The sequence below is a fragment of the Natrix helvetica genome (assembly GCF_964273705.1).
Source record: "Natrix helvetica genome assembly, chromosome: 16".
In the NCBI taxonomy this organism is placed as follows: Eukaryota; Metazoa; Chordata; class Lepidosauria; order Squamata; family Natricidae; genus Natrix; species Natrix helvetica.
The window spans coordinates 2154508-2175135 of NC_138563.1; the positions used below are offsets into that span (position 1 = coordinate 2154508).

Genomic DNA, 20628 nt, shown 5'->3' on the forward strand with positions numbered 1-20628 from the left:
GGAGGAGGAGATGAATGGATGGATGAATGGAAGGAAGGAAGGAAGGGGGAGTGGAAGGGACGGAGGAGAAATAGGAGATGGAAGGAAGGAAGGGAAAATGGGAGGAAGAAGAGAAGGAAGGGGGAAGGAAGGAAGGACAAGAGAGAAAGAAGGAGGGAGGAGGAGGAGATGGATGAATGGAAGGAAGGAAGGGAGTGGAAGGGATGGAGGAGAAATAAGATGGATGGAAGGAAGGGAGGAGGCGAGGAAAGTGGGGGCAAAGCTCATTTAACAACTGTCTTGCTTAGCAACAGAAATGTTGGGCTTAGCGGTGGACGTAAGTTGAGGACTCCCTGGAAAAGCAGGACACATAGGCCTGGTGGAGAGGGCCGGCCCCAGGGCCAGATGTGGCCCTAGGGCCGTAAAAAAAAGGAGGCCCCTGGCAGGGGGGATTGGCTCTGCTTGGGGCTTAATGTACGATCTGTCTCTCTTCCTCCCCCCCCCTTGTCTCCCCCCACCCACCAGGCCGAAGCTGAGGTCGCCTCCTTGAACCGCCGCATCCAGCTGGTGGAGGAGGAGCTGGACCGGGCTCAGGAGCGCCTGGCCACGGCCCTGCAGAAGTTGGAGGAAGCCGAGAAGGCCGCCGATGAGAGCGAGAGGTGGGTGAGGACGGCTGGGCCTGGCTTAGTTAGCCCCGGGGGGCGGGGTGGACTTCTGAGTGGCTTGGTCCTTGACTTACGACCATCATAGGGCTGGGTCATAAGTCAGGAGGGTCGTAAAGGAAGTTATCTCCTTACTGCCCCGTCTCTTCCTTCTTCCCTTCCCCTGTCTATTCTTTCTTCCTTTCTTTTTTCCCTTCCCCTGTCTATTCCTTCCTTCCTTCCTCTTTTATTCCTTCCCCTCTCCCTTCCTCCCTTCTTTCCTTCCATCCTTCCTTTCTCCCTTCCCCTGTCTATTCCTTCTTCCCTCCTTCCCTCATCCATCCTTCCCGACAGGGGCATGAAAGTCATTGAGAACCGGGCCCTGAAGGACGAGGAGAAGATGGAGCTGCAGGAGATTCAGCTGAAGGAGGCCAAGCACATTGCGGAGGAAGCCGACCGGAAGTACGAGGAGGTGGGTGGCTTCCCCCCCCCCTCCCAGCAGGAACCCCCCCCCCCAATCCTCTGGGATTTTGAGGGGGGGGGGAGGAAGGCCAAGGCAGTCTCTCAAGCTGCAGCTTCTCCCTGTATAAGCAGATCCTCTCCCAATGCAGCCTCTCTTCCAGTGTCATGAGGACTAGAGGCTTTCATTTGAAGGGACGGGCTGCGGCTCGGGAGTCCTTCTCTGGTATTGGGTGAGAGAGGCTTCCCCAAAGTCACCCAGCCGGCTTTCATGCCTAAGGGGGGGACTAGAACTCACTGTCACCTAGAGATTGGCCCAAAGTCACCCAGCTGACTTTCCTGGCTAAGGCAAGACTAGAACTCCCAGTCTCCTGGTGATGGACCCAAAGTCACCCAATTGGCTTCCCTACTGAAGGTGGGACTAGAACTCCCTGCCTCCTGGTGATAGGCCCAAAGTCACCCAATTGGCTTCCCTACTGAAGGTGGGACTAGAACTCCCTGCCTCCTGGTGATGGACCCAAAGTCACCCAATTAGCTTCCCTACTGAAGGTGGGACTAGAACTCCCTATCTCCTAGTGATAGGCCCAAAGTCACCCAATTGGCTTCCCTATTGAAGGTGGGACTAGAACTCCCTATCTCCTAGTGATAGGCCCAAAGTCACCCAATTGGCTTCCCTACTGAAGGTGGGACTAGAACTCCCTGCCTCCTGGTGATGGACCCAAAGTCACCCAATTAGCTTCCCTACTGAAGGTGGGACTAGAACTCCCTATCTCCTAGTGATAGGCCCAAAGTCACCCAATTGGCTTCCCTATTGAAGGTGGGACTAGAACTCCCTATCTCCTAGTGATAGGCCCAAAGTCACCCAATTGGCTTCCCTACTGAAGGTGGGACTAGAACTCCCTATCTCCTAGTGATAGGCCCAAAGTCACCCAATTGGCTTCCCTACTGAAGGTGGGACTAGAACTCCCTGCCTCCTGGTGATGGACCCAAAGTCACCCAATTAGCTTCCCTACTGAAGGTGGGACTAGAACTCCCTATCTCCTAGTGATAGGCCCAAAGTCACCCAATTAGCTTCCCTACTGAAGGTGGGACTAGAACTCCCTGCCTCCTGGTGATGGGCCCAAAGTCGCCTAGCCGTCTTTCCTGCCTAAAGCGGAACTAGAACTCCCCGTCTTCCGGTTTCTCGTCTTGGCGCCTTAGCCCCCACCCCGAAAACCAACCCCCCTCCCCCTTATTTCCCCTTCTAACCCTCTCTGCCACCCCCTACCCTCCTCTTCCTCCTAGGTGGCTCGTAAGCTGGTGATCATCGAAGGAGACCTGGAGCGGACCGAGGAAAGAGCTGAGCTGGCCGAATCGTGAGTGTCCATCCTCTGGCCAGCACCTTTCGCATGTCGCCCCCCCCCCAACCCCCCCTCTGCCCTGCTCCACACGTGTTGCTAACACCCGTGGCTTGTCTCTGCCCCCCACCCCCCCACTTCCTGGTTAGATGAGGCCTGAAGCTGTGGGGCCAACGGTGGAAGGTGGGGGGAGAGTTGGTGGCGGTGGGGGGCTGACCACTAGACGCCCCTCTTCCAAGCCTGCAACCCCGGTGCCTTGATTATCCCAACATGGAGGGCCTCTCTTTCACCACCACCCCACTGCCCCCCCCCCCCCCCAAATACCCCAGGGCACTTAAACCAGGGGTCTCCAACCTGGGCAACTTTTGAGGCTTGTGGACTCTGGGATTCCTCAGCCAGCAAAGCAGGGACGATGGCTCCATCAGCAATGGATGGATAGGAAGGGGCAGGGGGAAGAGAAGGGAGGGAAGGAAGGAAGGGACTGGAGGAAGAGGAAGGAGGGGGAAGGAAGGAAGGGACAGGAGGAAGAGATGGATGGATGGAAGGAAGGATGGGACAGGAGGAAGAGATGGACGGAAGGAAAGAAGGCAGGGGCCGGAGGAAGAGGAAGGAGGGGGAAGGAGGAAGAGGAAGGAAGGAATGGGCAGGAATAAGAGATGGATGGAAGGAAGGAAAGGAGGGCCAAGAGGAAGAGAAAGGAAGGAATGGCCAGGAGGAAGAGATGAAAGGAAGGAAAGAAGGAAGGGACAGGAGGAAGAGAAGGAAGGAAGGGAATGAATGGGCAGGAATAAGAGATGGAAGGAAGGAAGGAAAGAAGGGCCAAGAGGAAGAGGAAGGAAGGAATGGCCAGGAGGAAGAGATGGATGGGAAGGAAGGAAGTTTGGAGACCCCCCTCCTGACCCAGACCATCAGGTGCATGTCTGAATCAGCAGGGGACGATGGGGGCACTAGCACAGGCTGCTTCCAGTCACCTCCCACACAAGCAACTCTGGAGTTGCGGCTTTCGTTTTCACCCCCTTGAGCTTCCCGGCCTCGTGTAAGGCACCCCTTCTCCAACCCCTACCCATCCCCTACGGCACGCACCCCCCCCCCAACAGCCCACTCCTCCCCCCCCCCGTGCAAATCCTCTCCCTCCCGCCATGCATGTGTTGTGACCAATTTTTATTTTTCCTCTTTTTTTTCCCTCCCCTTCCTTTCTTCCTCCGTCCGTCCGTCCCTTTCACGGCTGCTTTGCCTCTTTTTTCCCCGTTATTGTTGCCGCCGCTGCCGCCGTTCCTTTCCGGCCCCCCCTCTTCCCCCCCCTCGGACGCGTGGCCGTCCCTAAACCAGCCGCTTACGAGAAATGAATGAGCAGAACCGTCTGATGGACCAAAACTTGAAATTCCTTTCTCAGGCTGAAGACAAGGTACTAATCTCTCTCTCTCGCTCGCTCGCTCGGCTCCCTTGTGCGCCGAGGCTCCTAAAATCTCATTTCCCCCACCGTTCCTCCGTGCACGTCTCTCTTTTTCCCCTCTCCTTGCTGCCTTCGATGCTTGACAGGCTCTGCTTTCCCTGACCTTGCCTTCCCCAATCCATTCCCCCCACCTCCTTTAAAAAAAAAAGAGCATTTTGGGCTTTCTTTCCAACAGACAGCCACTGAGACTACTGGTTTCAGCCAGGGCAGTTCCAGCCAGATTCTGGCACGGCTGGGCTCCTTAGTGGCTGCCCTTGGAGCTTGTAAGCTGGCCGTGTTGGCCTTCTGGTGTCAGTGCCCCCATTCAGAATAGAATAGAATAAGAATAGGATATAGAATATAACAGAATAGAGACTAGAATAGAGAATAAAGAATAGAATATAAAATAGAATAGAGAAGAGGATATAAAATAGAGAAGAGAAAGAATATAGAGTAGAATAGGGTACGGATAGGATAGGATAGAGAATATAGAACATAACAATAGAGAAGAGAATGTAAAATAGAATAGAGAAGAGAATAGAGAATGGAAAGAATATAGAAGAATATAGAATATAACAGAATAAAGAATAGAATAGAATGCAAAATAGACTAGAATAGAGAAGAGGAAATAAAATAGAGAAGAGAAGAGAGAATAGAAGAGAGAATTGAAAAAATATAGACTAGAGTACAATAGGATAAGAATAGGATAGGATAGAGAATATAAAACATAATAGAGAAGAGAATGTAAACTAGAATAGAGAAGAGAATATAGAATATAGAATCAAAAGAATAGAGAATATAACAGAATAGAATAGAATAGAGAATAAAGAATAGAATATAAAATAGAATAGAGAAGAGAATAGAGAATTGAAAGAATATAGAGTAGAATAGGATAAGGATAGGATAGAGAATATAAAACATAATAGAGAAGAGAATGTAAACTAGAATAGAGAAGAGAATATAGAATATAGAATCAAAAGAATAGAGAATATAACAGAATAGAATAGAATAGAGAATAAAGAATAGAATATAAAATAGAATAGAGAAGAGAATAGAGAATTGAAAGAATATAGAGTAGAATAGGATAAGGATAGGATAGAGAATATAGAACATAACAGAATAGAGAAGAGAATGTAAATTAGACTAGAGAAGAATATGGAATAGAAAGAATATAGAAGAATATAGAATGTAACAGAATAGAGAATAAAATGGAATAAAATATAAAATAGAATAGAAAGAATATAAGGAATAGAATTAGGAATTAGAGTAAACTTTATTGTCGCTTTGAATGTACACTAATTGGCACACATTAAAAATGAAATTTCATTGCATACAACTCTCTGATTTTACGACATAAATACGACCAGATAAAAACAAAATTATGTATACATCCATTTAGAGACTCCTTGAGGCCTGAACTCCCAAACCTCAACGCAAATTGTGGGTTTAAAATATCCCTAGGCTGTTTTATTTCTGAAAATGCCCCCCCAAAAACATAAAAAACAGCGCTAGGTTTTCACATTTGATAGGCTGGGTGAAATTGCCACTGGGTGCCAAAAAATCCCAGAGAAGATACCTTCAACATCTCTCCCCCCCCCCCTCTCCCCAGCTCAAAGATTCACTTCTCTTTCTTTCTGTCTCCTCTGTCCATCCTTCCTTTTCTTCTTCTTTTTTATCCCCCTCTCTTCTTTTTCCGCCTTCCGCGACGCGCACAGTAAATGTTCAGAATTGGAAGACGAGCTGAAGAACGTTACCAACAACCTCAAGTCTCTTGAGGCTCAGGCGGAGAAGGTAGGGTGGTCCTCCCTCCCCCCCCCCAGAAGAATTTTTTTTTTAAAATGATGAGGATGATTAGAAATGAAATCACGAAATCCCTCTGTGGCCTTTTTTGGGGGGTGTGGGGGTTGGTGTCTTGGGTCTGCTCAGAAAAACAACCATGAGGTCATTTCGTTAATTGTGTAACCTAAATTTTGGTTGTCATAATTCTAACCCCATAGTTATTTTAAATTTTATTCTCATTCTCTCTCTCTCTCTCTCTCCCACTCCCTTCCTCCTTCCTTCCCTATCTATTATCTATCTATCTTATCTACCTATCTACCATCCATCTATTTATCTGCCTATCTATCTATCTATCATCTACCTATCTGCTATGTATTTATCCTATCTATATCTATCTTACCTATCTATCATCTCTCTCTCTCTCTCTCTCTCCCTATCATCTATCTACCTACCTACCATCCATCCATCCATCCATCCATCCATCTCTCTCTCTCTACCTATCTACCTATTTATCATCTATCTATCTATCTATCTGTCTGTCTGTCTGTCTATCATCTCTCTCTCTCTCTCTATCATCTACCTACCTACCATCTATCTATCTGCTATCTATCCTATCTATATCTATCTCTACCTATCTATCATCTATCTATCTATCTATCTATCTATCTATCTATCTATCTATCTATCTATCTATCTATCATCTCTCTCTCTCTCTCTCTCTCTATCATCTATCTACCTACCATCCATCCATCCATCCATTCATATCTCTCTCTACCTATCTGTCTACCTATTTATCATCTATCTCTCTCTCTCTCTCTCTACCTACCTACCTACCTACCATCTATCTATCTGCTTTCTATCCTATCTATATCTGTCTGTCTGTCTGTCTGTCTGTCTGTCTATCACCTACCTATCCATCCATCCATCTATAACTATCTATCTACCTATCTATCATCTCTATCTATCTATCTATCTATCTATCTATCTATCTATCTATCTATCTAATCTCATCTATATTGTATTGTCTGTCTGTCTGTCTGTCTGTCTGTCTGTCTGTCTGTCTGTCTATCTATCTATCTATCTATCTATCATCTACCTACCTACCTACCTACCTACCTACCTACCTACCTACCTACCTATCTATCTATCTATCTATCTATCTATCTCTATCTTACCACGTGGTAATTCTGGACAGCTTACAATATTAAGAAGATAAAACTATATCAATAAAATCCCTAAGCATCTTCCTTTTTCTTTTGAAGTACTTTAGGTCGTGCTTATAGGAGTTGCAGGCAGTCCTGTAGCTGTGACCCCAATTTATGTGGCTGAAGTTGCACCCAATTTTACGACTTCTTTTTTTTTTCTGCATTGGTTAACACGTCGTCATTAAGGGGATCTGGCTTCCCTCATTGGGGGCTGAGAGAGCAACTGAAATGTCCATATTTCTATCCGAAAGGCATAGAATAACCCCCCCCCCCTCCAAATTAGCTGGGCGGGAGTCTCTACGGTACCACGACCAGGAAGCTGACTTTTGAGGCATGGTGGGCTACTGTCGCATGCTTGATTACAGTTGGATTCTTGAGTGTGTCTTTTTTTTTTCCTCCTCCAGTATTCTCAAAAAGAGGACAAATATGAAGAGGAGATCAAGATTTTGACTGACAAACTCAAAGAGGTGAGTGACACAGGAGGCTGGTTAAGAGCCACCTAGAACTAAGGAGAAGTTTCCTGACAGTGAGGACTCTTTAACCAGTGGAACGCCTTGCCACTAGAAGTTCTGCGTGCTCCGTCCCTGGAGGCTTTTTAAGAAGAGGCTGGGCGTTCCCTTGGTCTGGAATATATATATCCTGCTTTCCTTCCCCTCTCTTTCCCCCATTCTTCCTCTCTTCTTCTTCTTTCCTCCTCTCCTTCCTCTTTTCTTCTTCCCCTCTCTTTCCCCCATTCTTCCTCTCCTTCTTTCCTCCTCTTCTTTCTCTTTTCTTCTTCCCCTCTCTTTCCCCCACTCCTCCTCTCATCTTCTCCTTTCCTGCTCACCTTCCTCTTCTTCCCCTCTCTTTGCCCCACTCCTCCTCTCTTCTCCTTTCCTCCTCTCCCTCTTTTCTTCTTCTCTCTTTCCCCCGCTCCTCTCTTCTTCTTCTTCTTTCCTCTCCCTCTTTTCTTCTTCTCTCTTTCCCCTATTCTTCCTCCTTTCTCCTCTTTCTTCCCCTCTCCCCTACTCTTAATTCCCCACTCTTAACTTTTTCTGCTTTACCCTTTCTTCTTTTCCCTCCTCATCTCCCCTCCTTTCCGTTGTTGCCCTTACTCCTGATACCTTTTCTACCTGCCTTGCTTTGAAACCATGCCACAATTCAGCCAGGAATGTGGTCTGATTCCTATTCTCCTGCCTTTCACAGGCAGAGACCCGTGCCGAGTTTGCCGAGAGATCGGTCGCCAAATTGGAGAAGACCATTGATGACTTGGAAGGTAGGTTTCACCCGGAAAGCAGTTTCTGAATCTCTCTGGTGATCCTCAGCCACCCAGGTCACCGTTTTTCCCCAAGGTGCCCTTTCACCTTGATGTTATCATCAATCATCAAAATGATGATGATGATGATGATGATGATGATAATAATAATAATAATAATAATAATAATAATAATAATAATAATAATATGTTACTTTAACAGTTCCTAGGTCCTTGTGTAGGACTCGAGCTGTTGAGCTACCAACCAGCCCCAAAGGCTGTGAATCTCACCAAAGATTAACCATACATAATAATAAGAATAATAAGAATAATAAATCATCTTGGTTGATACCTGGGACACTGGCAGCAACCTGTATCAACCATTAGCACCAGTCAATGGTATTTGTGGTGCATTTTTGAACATTCAGTTGACTTGAGTTTCATGTTTAACGAATAAAAAGATCATCGCTTTCATCTTAATAGCCTTAATTGTCATTGTACATCATGTCTACAGGGAAAATCCTTGAAGGGTTGGATCGCAGTTACCCTTCTATCTAGCTCGTCTCGAGGAAAACCAACCTGGTTTGACCTCCTGATGCCCCTCCCCTCTGTTCTCCCTTCTGATGATCTCCCCCCCCCCCTTTCCCCTTCCTCCAATTCGTTTTAGATGAACTTTATGCTCAGAAATTGAAATACAAGGCCATAAGCGAGGAATTGGACCATGCCCTCAATGATATGACTTCCATGTAAATATCGACGTTTGCAGTGCACTGGAAGGGAGGGGGGGGGCTTGTGTGTTGGCCTTGTGTTGGGCATGCTGTGTGTGTGTGTGTGTTTCGGGGTGTGAGAAGGCGGAGGGGGGGGTGTCGCAAGGCTTTGGGGTCAAGCGATGCTCAAGGGTGCTTCGAGTGACCGCCGCTATCTTAACTTGCTGTCCGGTGCACAATTCCCGGGGCCCGTCGAAAGGGTCACCCCTGTTTTGTCACTTTGTCGAAGTTGTGATGCCGGTGGGTTGTGGCTCACTCGAGTCTAATCCTTCTCCTCCACCTCTTTGGCGTTGGGCAGAAACCTGGAGAAAGTCTTGAGGCTTCCACCGAGGAGTTGTTGGCATGGTTGTGTGCGTTTCGGCTCCTCCTCGGACCCTGCGCTTCTCTTAACTGCACCCGTCCGTTGTCGCGGCACGAGGGTTGTGTCCCTTTTTCCTGCTCGCCTCGTCCCTCGCTTGCTGCTCCAATACACACACAAACACACAAGAATTCCCCAAGAGCTAAACCTTCGTTTTCTCTCTCTCTCTCTTTCTCTCTTGCAAACAGATAAAACTGGTGATTCCAATGTTCCACTTAGCGACTCAGCCTGCAGCTTTCAAAGTCTGCCTTTTATAAAAAAAAGTTCACCCAGGTCCTCTCCTTCCTTCCTTCCTTCCTTCCTTCCTTCCTTCCTTCCTTCCTTCCTTCCTTCCTTCCTTCCCATCTATTTATCTAGCCATCTTCCTCTCTCCCTCCCTTCCTTCCATTTATCTCTCTAGCCATCTTCCTTCCTCTCTCCCTCCCTCCCTCCCTTCCCATCTATTTATCTTGCCATCTTCCTTCCTTCCTTCTATTTATCTCTAGCCACCTTCCTTCCTTCCTTCCTTCCTTCCTTCCTTCCTTCCTTCCCTCCCTCCCTCCTTTTTATCTCTCTAGCCACCTTCCTTCCTTCCTTCCTTCCTTCCTTGCATTTATCTCTCTAGCCATCTTCCTTCCTCTCTCCCTCCCTCCCTTCCCATCTATTTATCTTGCCATCTTCCTTCCTTCCTTCTATTTATCTCTAGCCACCTTCCTTCCTTCCTTCCCTCCCTCCCTCCCTCCCTCCCTCCTATTTATCTCTCTAGCCACCTTCCTTCCTTCCTTCCTTCCTTCCTTCCTTCCTTCCTTCCTTCCATTTATCTCTCTAGCCACCTTCCTTCCTCCCTCCCTCCCTCCCTCCTATTTATTTCTCTAGCCACCTTCCTTCCTTCCTTCCCTCCCTCCCTCCCTCCTATTTATCTCTCTAGCCACCTTCCTTCCTTCCTCCCTCCCTCCCTCCTATTTATCTCTCTAGCTTCCTTCCTTCCCTCCCTCCCTCCCTCCCTCCCTCCCATTTATCTATCTAGCCATCTTCCTTCCTTCCAAGTCCTGCCCCTTCTCCTCCCCCTCCTCCCCCACGCTCCCCAAATCTCACGTACACTCCATTACGGAGGGTGAGAAGGCTCATCCTTTGCACAATTGTCGTCCGTCCGGCTGTCTGGTCTTGCACGTTTCTCCGAAATACAACCACCTTTGTGATCTTATGGCCTTAGCGGACTTTTCTTGGGTGGCTTTACTCGGGGGGGGGGAGGGGAAGCTGTTTCTTCTCTGCAGGGAGGGCCCCCCCCTGTCTGCTCACTTGCTTGCAGCTGGAAGAGACGAGTGACGGCGAATTGGGGCACGGCTGGGAAGCGTTGCGGCTGTGTTAGTGCCTGCGACACAACATGGTTTCCCCCCATCTTTGTATCACTTGTCACTGGAAAATAAGCAAAATGCACTAATGTCGGCTTGTGTGTGGTTTGTTTCTTCGGGAATCCCTCCCCCCCAAAAAAAACTCTATTTCCTGGTTAGAGGGGGGCAGCTGGTGTGGATTTACAAGAAGTCCTCGGCTTACGACCGTTCAAAGTTACGACAGAGCCACTTACAACCCGTTGTTGGCATTACGACGGCTGCGAGCCCTTTCCCGCGGTCACATGACTTCAATTAGGGAGTTTTTTCCTTCCTCGTTTCCGGTGTTTTATTTTAAATTTTTTTATATATATATTTTCAGTCTCATACACACCTTTACAAGTTATGCATTCTCCTAGTTATCATTCTTGTCGCATTTTAACACTTTTAAACGTTCATTTTTCCATATGAAAAATTAAAAAGTATGATCGGGATGGCTTTGCTTACCATCCCATACGTCTATTTTGTTTTACGCTACTTTTCTTTCCTTTTCTCCCTTCTCTCCTTTCTTCTTTCCTCCTCTCCTTTCCTTCTCCTTCTTCCTGTCCCCTGCTCCTCTCTACCTCTTCCCCTTCATACCCTCTCTCCTCCTCTTCCTATCCCTCCCAATCTTCCTCTCCTTTCTTCTTTCCCTCTCCCATCCTCCTTCTTTCTTTCTTTCTTTCTTTCTTTCTTTCTTTCTTTCTTTCTTTCCTTCCCTCCTTCCCTCCTTCCTTTCTTCCTTTCTTTCTTTCTTCCTTGTTTTCTTTTCTATTGTTGTGGTTGCCTATTTTCCTGTCCCATCTGGTGTGTTTTCGGGATAGTATTCCAGCAAACCCAATCCTAACTATATTTTTCCATTTTCCTCATATTTCCCAATCTGTTTTTTTTTAACCTATATCTCATTCTTTCAACATATACTTACGTATTAGTACGTTAGTACTTTTCTAATTCCCCCCTTTTATTTCCGGATTTTGGTACTCAAACACCCATTAGAGGAAATGGCTTCGTTTAACGACTGCCGTTTTCGCCTAACGAGCACAACATTCGCTCTGTCAACTCCTAACGTGGTCATAGTGAGAGAAAAGAGGGAGCAGATTCCAAATACTGTCGGCTGAAGTCGGATCTCAGATTACTGCAGCAGGCTTGGGAGGGGTGCACTTCATTGGGGAATGTGATTTATGACACAGACTGAGGGGAGGGGAGGAAGAGGGTTAAAGTTCAGCTATAACAAGCAAAGCTTAGACCTGACTGTCTGTCAGGTTTCCTAAAAATGCCCTAATTGATTCATGAGGATCGAGCCAAGCTTCAATGCAAAACTAGTCATTTATTAGGCAAGATCTGTTCGCAGTCAAGCCTATGCTTTGTTTGAGTTATGGCTGAACCATTTCCACAAACAGCCACTGATTTTTCAAGAACCTAGGAAGATTTGGGGAGATTTAGAGCTATATTTTGGTACAGGGGGCCATCTTGAAGTCCATTTAAACCTTCCTGTTGGTCATGGGTTTATGTATATTGTGAGCCCCCCCCCCCAATTCATTTGACCCTTAAGTGGGTTGGACATGCCCGTAGGTGAAGCCTAAAACCCGAATGGATGTTGAGTGGTATCGGCTGTCGTTTTCGTCCCACCATAAACCTGTGGATCCCGTTCAAAAACACAGAAAGGCAAGTTCTTTGATTTGCAAGTTCCAAATTGGCTTGAAACTCCGAATTGGCTTGCAAACTCCGAATTGGCTTGCAAACTCCGAATTGGCTTGCAAACTTTGAATTGGCCCGAAGCTTTGAATTGGCTTGCAAACTTCGAATTGGATTGCAGACTCTAAATTGGCTTGAAACTCCGAATTGGCCTGAAGCTCCGAATTGGCTTGAAACTCTGAATTGGCTTGAAACTCCGAATTGGCCTGAAGCTTCGAATTGACTTTCAAACCTCGAATTGGCTTGTAAACTCCCAATTGGGTTGACGCTTCGAATTGGCTTGAAACTCTGAATTGGCTTGCAAGCTCCGAATTGGCTTACAAGCTCCGAATTGGCTTGCAAACCTCGAATTGGCAAGCTCCCATCATAACAAGACCATTAGGCTGTCCCCTGATGTTTATTAGCAGCCCGTAATTGTTCCTCCGCTGGCAGGCATCCCCGGCTGATCCTCGGGCCTTAAATCTTGTGAATAGGTGCCAGTTCTGCATTTCCATTTATCCACAACACCTTTCCGATAGATAAGATATATTTTCCCTCTCCAGCCACCCTTTTTTTGGGGAGTGGGGAAAAGGACTCCAAATCCTGATTGATTTGCAGTTGTAGCCTCGGTGGGAAGGGGGCCGTCTCTCGGGGGCTACTAACCTTCCCTTTTCTTTCTTTCTTTTCTCCCCTCCTCTCTTTCTCTCTCTTCTCATTCTCTTCCTCCCTCCCCCCTTTTCTCCCCTAATCTCGCCCCCTTCCTTTCCGCGCGCCCACCGCAGAGCGTCTTTCAAGCCAGCTCGAAAAAAACCGGCTGCTGGCGAAGGAGCTGAAGTTAACTCTGCATGATCTGTGCGATTGATCAAACAAACAACAAAAACCAACAACCGATCCACCAATTAAATTTAAATATATATTTTTGGGGAACCCAGTTCCCGGGGTGGCTGCAGGCTAAACAGGGAAGGGGGGGGAACCCGCCTCGGTGAAGGCAAAGCACCCGTTTTCTCCCAAGGCCATCCAGTGCTTTTCAGCCGACCGCCTTCCACGTTTCCACGCTTCCCCGCCGCGTTTTTCTAAGCTTTAAAAGTACGCCAGTCGCGCAGCCCGTTGTAAACCAAATGCCACGAAAGTAGAGCTTGTGTGCTTTGAGAAACATTTTGATTTTCTTTCCCGGGGTGCAGAGAGACGCTGATAAAGGGCCTTTCTCGTCCCCCGCCCCCTTATATTGCTGCCTTCGAATTCCCCACTTCCGCGCCCCCCCCCCCCTCATTTTATAAAAATCTCTTCTGCGTTTTCCGGTTTGTCCGTAACCTCGGTTTGCATGGGTCACCTCGTCTGCAGTTTTCCTAAACTTTTCTTTTCCTGTGTTATCAATAAAAAAAAAAAAAAAATCACTGGCCCGCTTGTTATGCGCCTGAGGTCTCCTTATTTCTTGGACCACCAATCATTTTTAAATGTCTGAGAGACAGGGAAAACACACACACACACACACGGGCAAGGTATTCTGATCGAGGCTTCCCAAGAGCCTGAAGCAAACTCCTCGTCCCGACAAAAAACGCTTTTATTAATTTGCTGTGAATTCTGCTCCTTTAAAGTCTTTCGAAGGAGGATTTACAGTCACAGACCTTCTCTGGCTTGGAGAGTTGACAGGCCGATCTCTGCAGAACTTGGCCAGGAGTCTCGGAGAGTCACGAACCAATAAAGCAAACTAATGGCCTCCTGCAAGCTCCACTCCCCTGTAGCTCCTCTTTTATGAAGGGGCCCTTCATCGTCTTCCTGTGGCCTTACTCCCAAGTCTCCCCCTGTTCTTTAGCTCTTCCCTTTGTGTCTGGCGACTCTGGGAACAGGCTCCAGCTGTTCTTCTGCCTCACTGATGCCTGACTCCGAAGGCAGTTGATAACTGGCATACGGCCCTGGCCCCCTCTCTGCCTCCGACACAGAGCCCTCCTCCGAGCCTTCCCCAGACTCCAGGACTGGCCCATCTTCCTCCCCAACCCTCCTCAATGTCTGAACCTGCTGCCAGCTCCACTGGCCGCTGGCGGGCCACAACACGAGGACGATCTGTGGCTTCATCCGGTCGGTGATGCGGAAGGTGGAAACGGCCAGAGGCATCTAGTTTGTGTAGGAAGCATGTTTTATTTTTATTTTATTTTTGCACTGGGAAATATATATATATATATATATATATATATATATATATATATATCCTTTATTGCTTTAATAAAAGGCTGTTTTTAATTCTGGCTGTTGGTTGTTTGGCCTGGAAACGGACTCCGAATGGTGTTTCCCTTCCTGCTGATAGTTGGAAAATACCGGGGAATATATTCCCCTTCCAAATCCTAGCCATTTCTGCTTTGCACACGGCAGCAAGCTTTCCAGCTTTGGTCACCGGGGAGGGGAGGGGGGGGAGACTTTGACCTGGAAATGGAAGATCTGAGTTCTAATCTTTGTCAGCTAAACTTTTGGGGGAGAATTGCAGGCCGTTCACGCTTTCTCAGCTCCGCTCAACTTTGAAGGCTCGGCATCCCTACCTCGAGCTACGAATCTCCTCCTTTAAGGGTCAAGATTGAAGGGTTTTGAGTTTTGGACGGGCCGTTTCCGTAAACTTTGGTTCCGTCCGTGGCGGAAATTGGCGGAGGAAGGCTACGCGAGTCGAGTTTCGTGGGGTTTTTTTTTTCCCCCCCAGATCACCCCGCACGAAACTCTATTTATCTTCGGGCAAAACAGATGGCCAGTGGGCGCAACGGTTATATATACCCCCGTTTCCCCCAAAATAAGACCTCTACGGATAATAATATGCCCAAATCAGGCTTTGGAGTACATGCGCTAAAATAAGCCCTCCCCGAAAATATCGCAACACAGAAGCAGCCTCCCCCCAAATAAGGCCAAGACTTTTAACTTTTGGAGGTCGAAAGAAAATAAGACCCTGTCTTATTTTTGGGGAAACATGGTATGAAATGAGAGAACCGTCCCGGTGGGAGCTGTGGAGAGGGGGGGGGGCAAACGCAGAAGCACAACCCACGCCGATCAAAGCTTTGCGTGGCAGCATGGCAATGCCAGGGGGCTGCACCTATTTTTTTGGTGGTTGGTCGTGGGGGAAACGAACGCAGCAAATGTTAACATTTCCCGTCCTTCTTTCCAGATAAGCTGAAATGCACCAAAGAGGAGCATCTCTGCACACAACGGATGTTGGACCAGACTCTCCTCGATCTGAACGACATGTAAAAAAGAGATCCTCAGCGGCCGAGACAACGGCAGCCCCCGCCCTTTCTCTCCACCCTACGGCCCCCTCCCGAGCAGGAATCTCCGCGCGGGTTCAACTCTTGTTCTTTTTTTTTCTCTCTCTCTCTCTCTTCCCAAGGGGGGAAAAAATAATAACAACCAGAAAGTTGACCTCTAACCCTCCCGAGGGGAAGAGGAAAAAAAGTCATAAACTACATTCTTGATATTTGGGGGGCCAATTTAGTTTTTTTTTTAAAAACCACCTCTGCCGTGTTTTTCTTTTTTCTTCCTTGCCCCACCAAGACATTCCCAAATTTTCAGCCGGAAGGAAGGAAAAATAGGCAGCCCCCATTGGAAGAATTTGAAGGGAGCGAGCGATGGAAAGGCGTAAGGCGTGAAATTATTTCGTGGCCGATGTGTGTTTCAGGTTAACGCCACCCCCCTCCTCGTCGCGAAGGCTTTCCCCCTCAGTTGCCGACTCCCAAAAAGCATGCAGCTTTTAAATCAATGTACTGTTTTGTTTGCCCTTCTGAATCGGATCCTCCCTTGATCCGATGGAGCGATCGATCAAATGAATAGTCCGAAATCCCATCATTGGACCGAACCCACCAGCAAAAGTGTCCACTAACGGGGGAGCGTTCGCTTCCGCAAGGAAAAAGCTCTTCCCTCTTGCCTCTCCCCTTTTCCCCATTTTCTTTTTGAATATTTAAATTCGGCTTTTTTAAGTTGGGCTGAGGTTTGCGCTTTCTCTGCTGCTGTTTTAATCCGTCTTTTTATAACCTTTTTCCAGCTGTGGGGGGGGGGGAGAGCACCGTGTTTAAAAATAAGAAAAGAAAAACATAATCGGGGCTGCGTGCGTGTTGGCTTTTTTTTTTTTTATTTAAAGTTTCCTTTTCTTTAAACCCATATAAATCGTTCTTAAGCTCCTTCGCTTTTTTCTTTCCTGCACTTTGTTCTGACACTTCGGGGAAAACACTATATCCGAATAACCCATGTTTTCTTCCCACTTAGGTTTAAGTTTCTGGGTACTTGGTGATCCGCGCGTAGGTTTTTTTTTGGGGGGGGGAGGATTGTAACTTTTTGGGGTGCTCTTGAATACGAGGGGGGGCTTTTGCCTCCCCTGTACCATTTCTAGCCAGGGAGCTGATCGTTCTGTCTTGATGTATTGGGGGGGGGGACAGCTCCGTACTCTCGAAATTTGATCCCCTAAAAGTTATGTTAATTTTTTTTCCAGCGCATATCTGTATAGGCCTTTGGGGTGTCATAGGAAGAATACTGTATACGCTGCCATGGCTTTTTAGAGCCGGTGTATGTATTTGAGGAGGGGGGGGAGAGGGAGGGAGGAATGAGGAAATTATATCAAGTGTTTTGATACTAAAAAAAAAAAGCTTCAATCTTTTATTGTCTTTTTTTTTTGGAATAATAATAAACAAACATTCCCTCTGCTGCTTGATTTGTTTTTACTAGCGTTTTCGCTGGTGGGTGGGGTGGGGCTGTTCAGTACAGGTAGTCCTCGACTTACCACCACGGCTGAGCCCAAAATGTCTTTTGCGGAGACATCTAAGTGATTTCCCCCGTTTTGCAACCTATCTTGACGCAGTTGTTAAGTGGATCGCCGCGGTTGTTAAAATAGTAAGAGGGCAGCGAAGCAAAACCGGCTTTCCCTGTTGTCGAGATCGCAAAAGGGGATGACCTGACCTCGGGAGGCAGCAACGGTCATAAATACGAGTCAGTCACCAAGCGTCTGAATTTTTTTTTAATCACATGAGCTGCAATCATCATCTTCATTTAACAACCCCATAATCCCTTGCGGGTTGGCAACTGAATGGAGCTAACTGTGTTTTCTGGCCGGACGACTTTCCTGTCACCAGTGCGGAGTTATATTCAGCAGATATATTCTCATTGTGCCCAGGGAGAGAGAGAAATATCTGCCTCTACCTAGGATCGAACTCACAGCGCCGTGTAATGGAGTGAAAATTCCACTTAGGGTTAGCTCTCCATGACTTCGCACAGCAAAATTTCTAGAATGGCCACATATTACATTGAACCTTTTTTTGTTTGCATTGCAAGTCTTGGCACCGCCACTAGATGGCAGCAAAAGCCGGAGTTAGGGTGTCCTTAGCCACCCTCTCTTGGCCGCCTGCAGTATTGCACCTCAGAAATGGCCGCTCACATTCAGCCAAGCGTTTCTCCTCGCTCTTTTGTGGAGAAATCCAATAATTGAATAATTCAAACTCCGTGTAAATAAATAATACGTCACAAACAATATAAATGCAAAAAAAAAAAGTCCGCGCAGGCGCAAACGCGAGGAAGCGTCTCTTCCCACGCTTTAGAACAGCACGCGGCGAGAGCGCGCAAGCGCAGACGGGAGGACATGAAAGCGCGAGGCTGGAACGCGGCGAGGCGGCGCATGCGCGCAAGGGGAGGACCAACGCTTTGAGGCCGCCATTTTGGAAGCCGCGGCCGGGCTCCTTTCGAAGATGTGGGCGGTTTCCCGGCCGGGTCGGGCTCCGCCGCCTCCGCTTTTCCTCCTCGCCGTGGCGCTTCTGACGGGGCCAGCGGGAGCCTATAAGCTGAATGTGCCGAAAGTGTTGTTGCCTTTCAGCCGGGATAAACGGGTGCCCTTCGTGCTGGGCGCTGAGGGTGGTTGTTATTCTTGGTGAGGGGGCGGGGCCTCGCGGGAAGGAGGGGAAAAACGGGTGGAGTGTGTGACGTCACGAAACGGGGCGTGGCGAAGACCCGGAAGTAGGAGGGCAGCGATGCTATTGCTATAATACAGCCAGAATTTGAAACAATAATAATAAAAAAAATATCTATTGCTAATTAATCAAAAACTGGGGGAAATAATTCAGAATTGAAAGAAAAAGATCTGCTATTTTTAGTGTATTCAGAACTGGAAAAATATCCAAGGTTTAAAAAGTATTAAGAATTCATCCAGAATTGAAAAAAATCTTAATTCATTCAGAATTTGGGGGAGGGATTTAATCCAAGATTGAAAAAAGTAATAATTCATCCAGAATTTTTTAAAAAAATCTACTATTGTGAATTCATTCAGAATTGGGGGGGGAGGGGACTTTATCCAAAATTGAAAAAGTAATAATTCATCCAGAACTGGAAAAAAAAAACACTATTGTTAATTTATTCAGAATTGGGGCTGGGGGAAACTATTACTCCAAGATTGAAAAAATACTAATACTTCATCCAGAATTGGAAAAATACCCAAGACAAAAAAAATATTAATACCTCATCCAGAATTTGGGGGGAGGGGAATCTACTATTGTTAATTCATTCAGAATTGGGGGGGAAAAACTATTAATCCAAGATTGAAAAAGTATTAATAATTCATCCAGAATTGGCAGGGGGGGGGGGGAAATGACTGCTATGGCAAATGCGTCCAGAATTGGAAAAATGTTTCCATCCAGAATTGGGGGGAAATCCACAGCTATTGCTAATGCATCCAGGATTAAAGAAACATTGTTATGAATAAATCAGCCCCCCCTCTGTACTGCTATTGTTAATTCATCCACGATTGGAAACAGAACTTGTATTGTCAAAATTTAGCAAACCTGATCACGTTACAATTAGTTGAGGTTGGTGGGTTAATTACTAAGTGGAATTTGGCCAGGGAACATTATCTGAATCCGTCTTCATTCCTTAAAAAACTGTTTGAAGAACAGTATAGGGACACGGTGGCTCAGTGGCTAAGAGGCTGAACTTGTCGATCAGAAAGGTCGGCAGGTGGGCGGTTCAAATCCCCAGCGCCGCATAACGGAGTGAGCTCCCGTTCCTTGTCCCAGCTTCTGCCAACCTAGCAGTTCGAAAGCACGTAAAAATGCAAGTAGAAAAATAGGAACCACCTTTGGTGGGAAGGGAACAGCGTTCCGTGCGCCTTCGGTGTTGAGTCATGCCGGCCACATGACCACGGAGACGTCTTCGGACAACGCTGGCTCTTCGGCTCTGAAATGGAGATGAGCACCGCCCCCTAGAGTCGGGAACGACTGGCACATATGTGTGAGGGGAACCTTTACCGTTACCTGAGAATGATGATGGGAACCATCTCCCAGTCTCAAGTGCTGCTGCCTCCAGTCTAAGGGATGCAGGGGGAGGATAAGGGGTTACTGGTTGTAGTGAAGCTGGTATGGAAAGAAGGAATTCTGAACATCGCCTGCTCTGCCCTATAGGTCTTCTACCCGCCATGACATGGTCACCATTGATCCGATATACGAGAACGGGACCGCCTGCTCGCAGAAGGCGTTGCTCACCGCCCGATCTCTGCAGGCCACAAAGCTAGCCAGTGTGATCATAGCAGAGGAGATAGGTAGGTGAAGACAGGAAGCTGAAGGGGGATTATTATCATTATTTATTATTATTCTATTTATATTTCCGCCTGTGCGACTCAAGGTGGCTTACAGAATATAAAACCACATTTAAATCGTTAAAAACTAACAAATCCCGTGACCACGGGGATGCTGCAACGGTTGTTAAGCATGGAAAAACGGCCCCAAGTTGTAACTCGGAACGGTCCCTAAAAGACCTGTTGCAAATCGAGGACTGGGTGTACGGCTCTCATGAGGCTTTTTGGTCCTTTAAAGTTTTGGGGTGGAATTTCGAGATCCTCATCGCAGACTCTGCAACATTAAAAGAAAGTTTCTTTAAAAAAATAAAATTAAAATATCCCCAACGGAATTGCTGCTTCACACCAGCCCTATCTCAGAGAGGTGGCCAATTGCCAGATCTTTGGCCAACAGCCGGACTGTGGCTGATGGGATAGGTTTGCCGTTGTGTCCAGCGACCTCTGCTGAGCGCTCAAAGCAACTGACAGACGCTCATGTCAGCGACGTTTAGCTTCCGCTCTGTTTTTTCCAAGATCAGAGAGATGTGTGTATGTGTGTGTGTGTGTTTTCATTTCTTCTGAAAAAAGACCTTTCCCAGCCAGCTGTCTAGTTGGGATCTTTAGCAATTCAGAGGCAGGAAAAATGGAAATTGAATCAGAATAGAAAGGGGCCTTGGAGATCTTCTAGTCCAGCCGCCTGCTCAAGCAGGAGACCCCTATACCATTCCAGACCATTGACTGTCTAATCTCTCCTTAGTCCCAAAGGTGCTTTTTTTTCAAGAGGTAACTGGACATAGTGGGGTTTTTTCTTTGAAGACATTTCACTTCTCACAATGGAAGCTTCTTCAGCTCTGCCACACTG

General features: G+C 47.2%; 2 protein-coding genes across 17 annotated transcripts in view; both read left to right on the plus strand.

Annotated features, from left to right (window-relative positions):
* Positions 1-15681, plus strand: part of TPM3 (tropomyosin 3) — a gene marked incomplete at its 3' end in the record, with an annotated part of 38191 nt that extends 22510 nt beyond the window's left edge. For 2 of the 16 annotated variants that reach the window (XM_081968063.1, XM_081968056.1), the window contains 8 exons: positions 505-638; positions 975-1092; positions 2364-2434; positions 5564-5639; positions 7237-7299; positions 8018-8087; positions 8734-8812; positions 12994-13605. In XM_081968063.1, the coding sequence (XP_081824189.1) occupies positions 505-638; positions 975-1092; positions 2364-2434; positions 5564-5639; positions 7237-7299; positions 8018-8087; positions 8734-8812; positions 12994-13060 (678 nt within the window). Of the gene's footprint in view, positions 1-504; positions 639-974; positions 1093-2363; positions 2435-3745; positions 3822-5563; positions 5640-7236; positions 7300-8017; positions 8088-8733; positions 8817-9379; positions 10612-12993; positions 13606-15353 lie in introns of those variants that run through there. The other 14 variants (XM_081968055.1, XM_081968070.1, XM_081968069.1 and 11 more) reach the window with 10 other exon arrangements.
* A 2214-nt stretch (positions 15682-17895) lies between these two features.
* The window catches only part of NUP210L (nucleoporin 210 like), a 28868-nt gene continuing 26135 nt past the window's right edge, over positions 17896-20628 (plus strand). The window contains exons 1-2 of the mRNA XM_081968071.1: positions 17896-18092; positions 19615-19751. Coding sequence (XP_081824197.1) covers positions 17914-18092; positions 19615-19751 — 316 coding nt within the window. The 5' untranslated portion in view covers positions 17896-17913. The remainder of the gene's footprint in view (positions 18093-19614; positions 19752-20628) is intronic.